Below are 14,227 nucleotides of genomic sequence, written 5' to 3'. Positions count from 1 at the left end.
TTGACCAGGTATTAGCCATCCTTAATTCCATGTTACATAACAAGTTGCATTCTCAGCACTTTCAAAGCGAGAGGCATTTGTTTTGACTGTATGTGATAGGAAATCTTTTTTTTTATGACTTATTTCTGAAATGACTTCATTTTCTTCCTGGAGGGCAGCCCTTAACCAGTAAGCACTAAGACTTCAAGGTCTGTCTCTGCCCAGAGAATATACATGTTGTCTTAATGTATGAGAAGGCATCTTATGTATATGGTTACATTTTTCATTTGTTTAATTTGAAAAAAAATATTTACACAGTACCAGGGATTGAACCCAGGGCCTCCTACATACAGTGCTTTACCACTAAGTCACCTCTCTAGCCCAGGAAATCAAGACGGTATCTTTGAAAATGGTTTCTTCTACTTAGGGTTGTCTTTTTTTTTTTTTTTTGCCACCAAGGTTATCACTGAGGCTCAGTGCTTACACTACTCCACCATTCCTGATGGTCATTTTTGTTTTTTAATTTTTTTATTATCTTTATGTATTTATTGGCTAGAGACAGTCAGAAATTGAGAGGGAAGCCGGGGAAGATAGAGAGGAAGAGGGGCAGAGAGATACCTGCAGCACTGTTTCACCACTCACAAAGTTTTCCCCCTGTAGGTGGGGACTGGGGGCTACAACCTGGGTCCTTGTGCATTATAATGTGTGTTCAACCAGGTACGCCACAACCTGGCCCCCTGCCATCCCCCCTTTTTCATTTGATAGATGGCAGGAGAAAGAGAGGTGGGGGAGGGAGAGGGAGAGAGAAGGGAAGACATCTGCAGCACCTCTCTGCCTCTCATGAAGCTTCCTCCCTGTAGGTGGGGCCTAGGAGCTTGGCCTCAGATCCTCACTCATGGTAATATGTGCCCTCTACCAGCTGTGCCACTGCTTGGCCCCCACATTTGATTGTATTCACATTGAAAATCACCCCAAACTCCTGCACCCATTCCTTAATTCATCTTCTGTAAATCATAAACGGATCATTGTGGTTCCTCCCAGTAAGGGTAAGAGGAAGTGATAGGACTTCCTTATCAGTGGGCAGTATAAAGAGGAAACTTGAACTTAATGTTTCATGGGACAAAAATAACCCTTTGAAAGAAGTTGATCTCTTTCTACTCTTCAGAGTGTTCTGTGATTCATGGGCTCTTCTTGTTGGTTTAGGTGAAATTGTTTCCAGTGTGGGTTTTGCCTTCACGTAGCGGGTAGTCAACTGATGGGATAGGAATGTCTGTCCATATGGAAGGCTGGCTAAGCTCACTTACTGTAGAGCTAGGCTGCTTCGAGAGACTAATGACTTTCCAACTCCTGAGAGTGGCAAAGCTACTGAACCACCCCATGCCTCTGTTTCCCCATCAGTCAAAAAGTGCACAGCAGCACTTCATTTAAAGGGAAAATAGAAGTACATGAAGCATCCAGACCACTGCCTAGCACATAGTCAGTTGCCAGTAGTTTATAGTTACTGTGGTAACCAAAATGACTCAATAGTCAAGATTCTAGATTGCTTTTGTGATGGAAGAATTCACAGTGGAGGAGGGAGTGTTCAAAGTCAAGGACTCTAGCTCCAGAGTCCATGCTTCTTGGTGCTGTAAATATGCCACCTTCACGTTTCGAACCTCTGAGAACTGCGCTAGTCGGCTACTGTAAAAAGAGTTACTTGTCAAACCCCCAGCCCCACCTGAGGGGGGTTTGGAGGGAGCTTCACAAGTGGTGAAGCAGGGCTGCAGGTCTCTCCCTCTCCCCCTCCCTCCCCCTTTCCCTCTTCCCCCTTCCTTTCTCCCTTCTCAATTTCTCTCTGCCGTATCAAAGAAAAATAAAACTTTACAAATTAAAGAATTCATTGGAAGCTCTTTACATATGCCCCATGCTAAGAACCAAAACCCAAGAAATGTATGTAAGTGAAAATTGTGCGTTACTCGCAGCGCTCTCAGAGCACAGCAGTAATACTGAATAACGTGGCTCTTATTTTTAAAAATCAGGCAACCGCTTTCCCTGCAGAAGTCAAAGACTTGACCAAGAGAATCCGCACTGTTCTCATGGCCACCGCTCAAATGAAGGAGCATGAGAAAGACCCCGAGATGCTCATTGATCTCCAGTATAGTTTAGCCAAGTCCTACGCAAGTACCCCCGAGCTCCGGAAAACCTGGCTTGACAGCATGGCCAAGATTCATATTAAAAATGGCGACTACTCAGAGGTGACATTCTTAAAGTTTTGTCATCAACATCACCCTGCAACCCCCTCCACCCCCACCCCCGCATTTCACTGTGACAGTTCTTTCTTTGTCATCATTGTCTTTTTTTTTTCCAGGCAGCGATGTGTTATGTCCATGTAGCAGCTTTGGTGGCTGAGTTTCTCCATCGAAAAAGTAAGTTGTTTTTGTTGTTGTTGGTTTTTGAGGTAGGGAGTTATTTTTATCTCATGTGGCTTGCAACGGGGAATGTGATTTCATTGAGCTCTGAAAAAAAGTATATGTATGTTCAACTTTAGCCTCATTCAAGATTTAGTAGAAGTTGTCATCAGAAATGACCCATGGGATTATTTCATTTTGTTTTCTGCTTTCATCAAGAGTACAAGAATAAGTTAAATAGTACAGGGCCCGGCTCAGTGCCCACTGTTTATTTTTCAAGACTGTCCCTCTGGAAGACTGCCACAAATGAAATTCTTCTCAGGGCACACAAGAGGCTCTGGATAATACAGATCAGAGTTTCCCCTCAGTTGCCTCTAGAGCATTAACAACTGTCTACAGACTGTGTGTCTCACAGCCACAACAGTGTGACAATGCCGTAATGCCGGCGAGTTAAACGAGAGTATATACGTCACCAAGATGGCTGAATATAATGACTCTTGTCGGTAAAACCCCTTCAACAACAGTTTGGCATATGTCCACAGACAGAAGTACCTTTGTGGGAGACTAGGTGGTGACCCACCCAACAGAGCACACATAATAACCATGTATGAGAACCCGGGTTCAAGGTCCTTGTTCCTACCTACGAAGGGGAAGAGCAGTGTCTCTCCTTTCTATCTCTTTCTTCCTTTCTCTCTCTCTCTCTCCCCTCTAATCCTCTGGATCTCACCTGCCATAAACAAAATGACAGCCGGTAACAGTGGAGTTGTGTAGGCACCAAACACCAGTGATAACCCTCGTGGCAAAAATAATAACTAAATAAATAGAGTAATAAATAAATAAAAGGAGGAATCTTACTCACCTGCGTGCCAGGCAACAGGCATACAGACTTTGGTTCCGGCTGTGGACCCTCCAATGACCATAAAATAGCACCAAACCGGGAGTCGGGCTGTAGCGCAGCGGGTTAAGCGCAGGTGGCGTAAAGCACAAAGACTGGCATAAGGATCCCGGTTCGAACCCCGGCCCCCCACCTGCAGGGGAGTCACTTCACAGGTGGTGAAGCAGGTCTGCAGGTGTCTATCTTTCTCTCCTCCTCTCTGTCTTCCCCTCCTCTCTCCATATCTCTCTGTCCTATCCAACAACGACAACAACAATAATAACTACAACAATAAAACAACAAGGGCAACAAAAGGGAATAAATAAATAAATATTTTTTAAAAAATAGCACCAAACCGTCTTGCCTAAATTCTCCCAAAGGGGTACAGAATAGGAAAGCTGGGAGTTGGGCAGTAGCAGTAGCGCAGCGGGTTAAGCGCATGTGGCACAAAGCACAAGGACCGAAGGGCCGGCGTAAGGATCCCGGTTTGAGCCTCTGGCTCCCCACCTGCAGGGGAGTCGCTTCACAGGTGGTAAAGCAGGTCTGCAGGTGTCTGTCTTTCTCTCCCCCTGTCTTCCCCTCCTCTCTCCGTCTTCCCCTCCTCTCTCCATTTCTCTGTGTCCTGTCCAACAACAATGACATCAATAACAACAACAATTAAAAAAAAAACAAGGGCACCAAAAGGGAATAAAGAAATATAAAAAGAAATAAAGATAATAAATTTAAAAAAATTTAAAAAGAATAGGAAAGCTATCGGGAGGGGATGGGATACGGAGTTCTGGGGGTGGGAATTATGTGGAGTTGTATCCCTCTTATCCTATGGTTTTTGTCAGTGTTTCCTTTTTATAAATAAAAATTAAAAAACAAAATCCAGGACCCTCTGGAAAACACTGTTGTAGATGGTCACCCACAGACAAGAGACACTTGCTGGAGTCCAGGAGCCTAGAAGAGAAGTCCCAGTAGTGTTGGGTCCAAAACCAAACAAAGAACCACAGAAAAAACCAAGTTTGGATGCATTTAGAAAGCAAAAAAAAAAATCAGTTTGCTTTACCCATGTTACCCTTTCTCCAAGGAGGCTCAGTGCTAAGAAAGGCCTTCTTTTTTCAGATTTGTTTCTTTACTTATTTATTTATGGGGGGGGAGAGAAGCATAACATCACTCTGGCAGATATAATGCCAGGAATTGAACTCAGGACCTTACACCTGAGAGTCCAATGTTTTATCTACTTCGGCAACTCCAAGACAATGAGAGATCTTTGTTTTTATTTTGTTATTGCCACCAGAGTTACTGCTGGAGATCAGTGCCAGCACTAAAAATCCACCACTCTGGGGCCAGTTGGTGGCGCACCTGGTTGACCACACATGTCACAGTGTACAAGGACCCAGGTTCAAGCCCCTGGTCCCAAATTACAGGGGGAAAGCTTCGATAGTGGTGAAGCAGTGCTGCAGGTGTCTCTCTGTCTCTCTCCCTCTCTATCTCCCCCTTCCCTCTCAATTTCTGTCTATCCAATAAATAAATAAATAAAGATACTTTAAAAAAACAATTTTTTAAAAAACCCACCACTCCTGGCAGCCATTTTTTCTTTTATTTTTCTTCCTACTTTATTTGATAGGACAGAGAGAAATTGAGAGGGGTGGGGGTGATAGAAAGGGAGAGAGAAAGACACCTGCAGACATGCCTCACAACTCGTGAAATGTCTTCCCGCCCTGCAGGTGGGGAGCAGAGGCTCAAACCCAGGTCCTTGAGCATGGTAATATGTATGCTCAACTGGGTATGCCACTACCTGGTCCATGAGAGATATTCTTGGCCCAGGAATTCTTCCTTTGGAGAAAGTGAAAGCAAGTGAGTGAGAGCCTGCCTTCCCCGCAACAAAACTGGATGTTGTCAGCAGATCCCCTTCCCTTGAGCATCCTACCCAGAGCCTCAATCACAAGCTGCATGACCAGCGGTAGGAAAGAGACTAGAGTAATAGCTGATAGGACTCTGGGAGGGCGGTAAAGGGACTTCTAGTCACGTTGTGCACTCTTATCATGAAGTCCACTCCCCAAGTGACTGGGGACATGTTGCCTGTGGATCCCCTCAGCTGGTCCAGAGGCACCCATGTTCCAGTGTTCTGTGTACCTGAGGCACACACTCGTAAACTGGACTTGTTCCTGATGGCAGTGAGACATGCCTGGTCAGACAACTAGTGAGCATGTGCAGAAAGACAGCAGGCCTCTGGGGCAGGGGGTGATGTTGGCAGGGAGAGAAGACACAAGCTTGAGCTTTAGCCCCCCTTGCCTGGTTGCATTGGAGGATCAAGAGAGGCATACAAGGCTTAAGAATTCTGCCCCCCCAAAAGGAACAAGTGTAGAGTGAGCGTCTACTTAAGGATCTCTGAATGTTTCAGAGTCCCTAGCAGGATACATGAGAGTAATGTCTCTCATAAAGTCAATTAGTAAGTTTGGTTGGAAATGACTGGTGCTTTACAGGCAAAGGTAGCTTTGTAAGACTCTAAGAACCAGAAAAAAAAAATGGTCGGGTAGGTAGCATAATGGTTATGCAAAGAGACTTTCATGCCTGAGACTCTGAAGTCCCAGGTTCAGTCCCCTGCACCATTATAAACCATAGTTGCTCAGTGTTCTGGAAAAAAAAACTGAAAAGCTATCATTGATACACGATACCAGCAAAAGATTACAGTAATTTTCCAGTAGCCAGTCTGAAAGATACAGAAATCGGTGATTCATCTAATAAAGCATTCAGATGAGTCATCCTAAGGAAACTCAGCGAGCGACAATAAAACGGAAAGAGAGCTCAATGAAATCAGAGCAATGCATTAACAAGATGAGAAGTTTAGTAAGAGACTTTTAAAAATTCGGGTACTGAGGAATACAATGAATAAGAAGTACACTAGATAGCACAACCAGCAGAATGGATCAATCAGAGAAAATAATCTATGAATTGTAAAAATAGGATGGTTGCATTTATCCAGTCAGAGTGGAAGAAAGAAAAAGGAATAAAGAAAATAAAGATTTATGTGATCTAGGATTGCCACTAAAAGAAACCAACCTACAGATTAATGCAGTGCCAGCAGGGAAAGAGAGGGAAAAGACAGAAAGCTGTGTGTATGTGAGTCTCGGTGTGTGTATGTGCGTGTGTATTCAACATGTATATTCAATGTATACCTTAATGAGAAAGCTACAGAGAGAAAGATACCAGAACACTGGTTAGCTCTGGCTTACAGTGGTTAAGGGGACTGAATCTAGGACTTTGGAGCCTCAGGCATAAAAGTCTTATTCATTCATTCATTCATTCATTCATTCATTCATTCATTCATTCATGGGTTATTGCTAGGGTTCAGTGCCTGCCCTCCTTAATGCACCTCTGTTGGCAGCCATTTTTCCTTTTGTCTTTCTATTTTATTTGATAGGACAGATAGAAACTGAGACAAGTGGGGAGAGATAGACACACAGAGAGAGAGACACCCGCAGACCTGCTTCACCACTCATGAAGCTTCCCTCCTGCAGGTGGGGGGGGGGGCTGGGGCTCCAACCTGGGTCCTCAACACATGGTAATGGAGGTGTGTAACTGGATGCACCCCCCAACCTCTGCCATGAAGTCTTTTTGCAGAGCCATTATGCTACCTTCCCCAGCCCACCACTGAGTTTATAGTCCAGAAGTCTACTGTTTTAGTTCTCTGACTTTCTCTATATACTCCATATGGGTGAAATCATATTTGTCATGTCTACCCGTGTTTAATGCCCTCTTGGCCCATTCATGCTACAGATGGCAGACTTTCATCTTTTCTCATCCATTTATCAGTCTTTGCACACTAAGGTTGCTCCAGATTCATCGCTACTATAAACAATGCTGCCATAAATATAAGAATGGATGTATATTCAGAAGACATCTTTTATAAGAATAATGGGGGGAATCTGCTGATGGCAGTGCTGGTTAAGGGCACAGTTAGCATGTGCAAAGACCCCAGGTTCCAGCCTCCAACCCCCCCCACCTGCAGGGGGTAGCTTCATCAGTGGTGAATCAGTGCCGCAGCTGTCTCTCTCTCTCCCTCACTATCTCCCTTTCTCTCTTCATTCCTTTCTGTCTCTATCCCATAAATACAATAAAGAAATACTATCTGTTGGGCCAGGCAGTGGCACAGCTGGTTAAGTATACATATTACCATGCTCCAGGACCCTGGTTCAAGCCCCTGGTCCCCACCTTCATGGGGACTGCTTCACAAGTGGTGGAGCAGTGCTGCAGGTGTCTCTGTCTTCTTTCACTATCCACATTCCCTCATCAATTTCTTCCTGTCCTATCAAATTAAATAATGTTAAAAAAATTTTAAATATCTTTGGATAGCTCAACTCCGGGGAGAAATTTGGATGTCCAAGCTCATGAAGCACATGGATCTCCAAATACACTCCACCGGAATAGATCTTCTCCAAGATACATAATAATGCAATTTTAAAAATCAAAGACATGACAGATGGTAAGGAGTAATTGTTATCATTTCATGGTATATACTAATCTTAAATAATTATGTTAAATTCACCTGAAATCAGTGCCATTTTATATATGAAGTAATTTTTTTGGCCTCCAGGGTTATCGCTGGGGTTCAGTGCCTGCACCATGAATCCACTGCTCCTGGAAGCTATTTTTTCTTCCCTTTTGTTGCCCTTGTTGTTTTCTCATTGTTGTGGTTATTATTATTGTTATTGTTGTCATTGATGATGTTGTTGGACAGGACAGAGAGAAATAGAGAGAGGAGGGGACGACAGAGGGGGAGAGAAAGAAAGACACCTGCAGACCTGCTTCACCGCCTGTGAAGCGACTCCCCTGCAGGTGGGGAGCTGGGGGCTCAAACCAGGATCTTTACTCCCAATCCTTGGCGCTTCACCCCACGTGCACTTAACCCACTGCACTACCGCCCGACCCCCATGAAGTATCTTAATAGAATTTGTTTAGGACCATCAAAATAGCTTACCTAGAGAGTGTGCAACTTTGCCAAGTATTCAAGTCAGGCTCTAGTTTGACAACTAGTGCATTGAAAGAACCCTCAGGCTATGGTTGATATCTCTCTCTCTCTCTCTCTCCTATTCTCTCTTCTCCTTTATCCGTCTGCTCCTTTTCCCATCTCCCTCTCCTTCTCTCCCTCTCTCTTCTACTCCCCCTCCCTCTCTTCCTCCCCTTTTTTGTCTCTATCTTTGAAAGTATTAAAAAGAGAAAGTCGGGTTGGAGACTAAGCTCACTAGATATAATGACATTTTATGCAGTCACGAAAAGGAAGGAAATCTTGCTGTGTGTGAGGATATGAGGTCATTGTGCTGTGAAATAAGTCAGAAAACAACAAATTCTGTGACATTTTGTGTCTATGTGGACTCTTAAAAAAAAGATCAGGGGAGTCGGGCTGTAGCGCAGTGGGTTAAGCGCAGGTGGCACAAAGCACAAGGACCGGCATAAGGATCCCGGTTTGAACCCCGGCTCCCCACCTGCAGGGGAGTCGCTTCACAGGTGGTGAAGCAGGTCTGCAGGTGTCTATCTTTCTCTCCTCCTTTCTGTCTTCCCCTCCTCTCTCCATTTCTCTCTGTCCTATCCAACAACGACAACAACAATAATAACTACAACAATAAAACAACAAGGGCAACAAAAGGAAATAAATAAATAAAATAAATATTAAAAAAAATTTTAAAAAAGATCAGACTTGTAGAAATGGTAGAGTGGGTTTTGCCAGGGTCTTGGAGTGGGAGTAGGGCAAGTGGGGAGATATTGGTCAAAGGGTATAGACTTCGGTCATGAAATGCATAAGTTCTGGGCCACTAATGTACAGCATAGTAATTATAGTTAACAGTCCTTATGGTAGCTATGAAATGTGCTGAGAGAATAGATCTTCAATGTTCTCACCCCCCATGGTATTTCTTATGTATGGTGGTAAAAGGGCAATAAAAGGAAAGGGTTTTTTTAAATGTATTTATTTTTAATTATTTAATTAGCTATGCGGGGCGAGGTGGGGGGATTGGCTACTTAGAAAGAAAAAAGGCCAGAGGTTTCAGAATGGTATAGACTTAGAATTAATGATATTCCTGGTGGGACAGGAATTTGGTAAAGAAAAGGACTGGTTATGGGGGGGGCGGGAAGGAGGTATGCTTGAAAATTAAAAGGAAGAAAAAAAATTTTTTTTTCCTTTTTTTTTTTTCCCCTTTTTTCCCTACTCTAATTCTTAACCCAAATTAAGTTATAGTCACCTCCTTGGTGTCACCGTTAGGACCCCTTATTGACTGGCCTACTAAAAGCAGAAAATCCTACCGTTTCCAGGAGATGTGGTCAGAGCTCAGCCACCAGCAGCTTCTCAGTCCGCCATCTTCTGGGAACCCCCCCCCCCACCCGAAGCTTTTTTAAAGGATTTCTCAAAGATGAAAACTAGCTCCAAGTCCTTTTGATGCAATGAGAACTGTACTCAAGGATGTCCTCGGATCCACCCTCAGGGCCGCGGTGGTCCCCAGAGACTCCCAAGAGGAAGCCCCCGAGCTATAGTGCTCCCTCCCAGTCCTCTGCCGGCCACCCAGCAGCTCTCTGCAACCGGCGGAGGAGCCGCCTTCCCGGGCCGAGGACAGTGCCCCGCACACCCGCCTTGCCCGCAGCAACCTGGGAAGTCTGGAGCAGCCCACCCGCTAGTCCGCGCCACCTCTACTCTAATTCTTAACCCAAATTAAGTTATAGTCACCTCCTTGGTGTCACCGCTAGGACCCCTTATTGACTGGCCTACTAACGGCAGAAAATCCTACCGTTTCCAGAAGATGTGGTCAGAACTCAAGCCACTAGCAGCTTCTCAGTCCGCCATCTTCCGGCACCCCCCCCCCCGTTGTAGTTATTATTGTTGTTATTGATGTCACCATTGTTGGAGAGGACAGAGACAAATGGAGAGAGGAGGGGAAGACAGAGAGGGGGAGAGAAAGATAGACATCTGCAGACCTGCTTCACTACCTGTGAAGTGACACACACACACACCCACCCCACGCACGCAGGTGAGGAGCCAGGGGCTCGAACCGGGATCCTTACACCGGTCCTTGCACTAAAATTCTCATTTGAAGCAGGAAGCACAAGTACATTGCCCCATAGCTTACGTGTATTTGAAAAAAATGTTTTCTGTTTGCTACTGAAATTCCTCTGAATAATATGTGTGATTGAAATTGGCATAGTCCTTGTAGTGCTCTGCTTTTAGGACCTGTGTGGTTTTCAAACAGTGAACGGATTAACCTAAAGAAAGCCCCCATCCCCATTTAAGAGGAATTGTACATCACTGATCTGCCCATGTGAGTGTAGTAAAAATGAATACTGAGGTAGCATACTTACACTTGCAAACAGTATGACAGATAGGAGTACATAGGGTACTAACAAGAATTTTAGCTATACCCTACAGATAAATTAGGTTGATATTAGTCATAGGAATCAGGAATTCAAGTTTTAGAAATGTATACATATAAATTACATATATAAAGCCATACTTATTAAATGATAAAAATATTTAAATACATGAAAAATGTTTCCCTAGACTTCTGTTTACAAGTTTAAAGACCATAAAATGCAAAAATTAAGAATTAGTTATCTCCATTATTTGCTCCTTGAAAAAAAAAAAGAGACAGAAATGAGAGGGGAGAGACCTGTAGCTATTTCACTGATTATGACGCTTCCCCCTAAAGGTGGGGACAAGGGCCTTGAACCCAGATCCATGTACATTGTCACCTGTGCTCTCAGATGGGTATACGACTTCCCAGCCCCCCATTATTTGCTCTTAAGCTTTAAAAATATAGTTACAGAATTAGATAAAGTAGTAACTAAAACAGAATATAAACATTGCTGTTGTGTGTGTTTGCATTAGCTTGAGGCAGCTAGCCTGAACACAGAACAGTGTGACATGTTTCAACAAGTGGAAAATAGTGCCTTTAATGAAGAACTTCAGTAAACATCTCATCATACCCTCAAGGTTTTGTTTGTTTGTTTCTTTTTGTACTCAGGATTATTCTGGGGCTCAGTGCCTGCATGACTTCACCATTCCCAGTTGCCATCCTCCCCCTTCCTTTCTTTTTGATAGAGGGTGAGAAACAAAAATAGGGAGAAAGGGACAGAAGAGTGACACTTGTAACACCTTTCTACCACTTGTGAAGACCCCCCCACCCATCCATAGGTGGGGGCAGGGACTTGAGCCCAGGTCCTTGTACATAGTAATGTGTGTGTGCACACTACTAGGTAAGCTTCCACCCAGATAGAAACACATACACACATACACAGAGAAATATTTTTTTTAGAGTTTTTCTCTTACAAATAGAAGAGCCCTTCTCTGAGTAGGGAAAAAAGTAAGGTTTTGCATTAAAAATAATGTTAAATATAGGAGACATTTACATATTTATTTATAGGTGCCATCTATTTTTAAACCTGGAAAATTCTATTTGCTTAAGCGAGAAAACCATATTCTAAACTGGTAGCAGTAGTAAAATCATGAGGGTTTCCCACCCCCTTAGTGGTCCATAACCTTCTTTTTTAAAAAGATTTTATTTATTTATTAATGAGAAAGATGGAGAGAGAGGAAAGAACCAGACATCACTCTGGTACATGTGCTACCAGGGATCGAACTTGGGACCTCCTGCTTGAGAGTCCAATGCTTTATCCACTGTGCCACCTCCTGGGCCACCATAACCTTCTTTTGTTAATTAGGTGATTTGGCTATGATAGTAATACCAAGAAGACTGATAGCTTAAAAGGTAGCTTGGTCTTTCAACCTCTTATCCAGTCTGAGAACTTTCTATGATCTAAGTAAGACTTGATATCCACATAATAAACAGTAGTAACAGTTGAGTGCAGAACAAAAAAAATGAAAAAGAAACCTTTTATTTGCACGTAAGGCAAATTTATTTAAGAAGTAATTGAGCAGTTCTAGAACTGGTTGGTCTCTTTTATTTTAACTTATATTTATAAAAAGGAAACACTGACAAAAACCATAGGATAAGAGGGGTACAACTCCATACAATTCCTACCACCAGAACTTCATATCCCATACCCTCCCTTGAAAGCTTTCTTATTCTTTATCCCTCTGGGAGCATGCACCCAGGGCCATTATGGGGTGCAAAAGATGGAAGGTGTGGCTTCTGTAATTGCTTCCCCACTGAGCATGGGCATTGGCAGGTCAATCCATACTCCCAGCCTGCCTCTCTTTCCATAGTAGGGCAGGGCTCTGGGGAAGTGGGGGTCATTTGTGGGGTCGTCTGCCCAGAGAAGTCTGGTTGGCATCATCTTAGCATCTGGAACTTGGTGGCTGAAAAAAGTTACCATATAAAACCAAACAAATTGTTGACTAATCATGAACCTTAAGACAAGAATATTGCCGATGAAGATTTGGGAGTCTCCATTTTGTAGATAGCTAGTAGGCATATTTTAGTTATATTCCAAAGGGCCAATGTCTTTTTTCAGACAGAGATGGAGAGGGAAATGGAGAGGGAGAGGAAAGAGAGAGAGAGAGAGAAAGAGAGAAAGAACTAGAAAACTAGATACTTCCCTTCAATGTAGTAGAATTGGGCTCGAAGGTAAGTCTCTCTCTCATACACACACACACACACACACACACACACACACACACACACACACACCACACACACACACACGGCACTATCCCAGTGAGCTATTCTGCCAGTAAGAACCTTTTGCTTTCTATCATCAATTATACTTTGATAATGAAGACACAGGGAGGAAAAGATAAGAATAAATGTTGAATTTCTGACATACCCATTGACAATAACTTTATTTTCTCAGAGTCCTGTCAATCCATCTTGCACTGATAAAAGTGTTTCCAATCAGAGAGAGACAGGCTGGGAGTATGGATCAACCCGCCAATGCCCACGTTCAGTGGGGAAGCAATTACAGAAGCCAAACCTTCCACCTTCTGCATCCCGTAATGTCCCTTGGTCCATACTCCCAGAGGGATAAAGAACAGGAAAGCTATCAAGGGAGGGGATGGGACACAGAGTTCTAGTGGTGGGAGTTGTGTAGAACTTGTACCCATCTTATCCTGTGTTTTTTGTCAGTGTTTCCTTTATATAAATAAAAAAATTTTTTTAAAAAAGTGTTCCCAATCAAGATGGAATGAAATACTAAACAGCAGACACATTGGAGACAGATGTTCTTTTGTTTGGGGCTTTTAAAAAGAAAAAGTTTGTCTTATTGGGTGGGTGCCTAGGCAAGCAAGGACTTGGTGTCCTTGTCCTTGCAAAAGAGGCTACAGAAGGCTGTGGAGAGGCCCTTCTAGATCCTTCTACCCACCTTTCAGGAACTGAAAGGGAAGGGGGAGGGGTGTGTGTTTTCCTTGCTCCAGCTCCACCCTCAGACACTTCCTTCAACCAGAACGCTCTTGCTTTTTTAACCAGAGAGACCATAATAGCTATCATTCAATTCTCATTCTCTCTCTCTCCCACTCTCCCTCTTTCTCTCCCTCTCTCCCTCTCCCCCTCTCCCCCTCTCTCCCTCTCCCTCTCTCTCCCTCTCCCCCTCTCTCCCTCTCTCCCCCTCCCCCCTCTCTTAAATATGTAGTCACTATCATTATTTCATTTTTACTGAGATAATACTGATTTGAAACACTTGATGTCCCCCCCAACCTATAATACCTCGAGTGTTCAGACTGAGTATAATTCCATTAACTCCAAGAATAGAAAATAAAGGGCCAGGCAGTGGCTCACTTGATAGAGCATACCTTATACCATGTGCAAGGACCCGGGTTCGAGCCTCTACCCATGAGATGGGAGCACCACACAAAGCTGAAACTTCACATGCAGTGAAGCAGTGGTGCCTCTCTTCCATCTGTCTCTCTCCCTCTCTGTCTTTCACTTTCTATTAAAAAAAGTCGGGGCAGGTGGAACACCTGGTTGGGCACACATGTTACAATGTGCAAAGACCCAGGTTCAAGCCCCCGGTCCCCACCTGCAGGGGGGATGCTTGTAAGTGGTGAAGCAGTACTGCAGGT

At 43.7% G+C, this 14,227-nt stretch overlaps 1 protein-coding gene across 4 annotated transcripts in view; it reads left to right on the top strand.

The window, feature by feature from the left end:
- DOCK11 (dedicator of cytokinesis 11) overlaps positions 1-14,227 on the top strand; it is a 328,799-nt gene that overhangs the window by 265,983 nt on the left and 48,589 nt on the right. For all 4 annotated transcript variants that reach the window (XM_060182487.1, XM_060182486.1, XM_007530393.3 and 1 more), the window contains 2 exons: positions 1,998-2,213; positions 2,327-2,384. In XM_060182487.1, coding sequence (XP_060038470.1) covers positions 1,998-2,213; positions 2,327-2,384 — 274 coding nt within the window. The remainder of the gene's footprint in view (positions 1-1,997; positions 2,214-2,326; positions 2,385-14,227) is intronic.

This window comes from Erinaceus europaeus, chromosome X (genome assembly GCF_950295315.1).
Source record: "Erinaceus europaeus chromosome X, mEriEur2.1, whole genome shotgun sequence".
Taxonomy (NCBI): Eukaryota; Metazoa; Chordata; class Mammalia; order Eulipotyphla; family Erinaceidae; genus Erinaceus; species Erinaceus europaeus.
The sequence above is the reverse complement of the archived record's forward strand: the minus strand, read 5'-3'. Positions and strand labels throughout refer to the sequence as shown.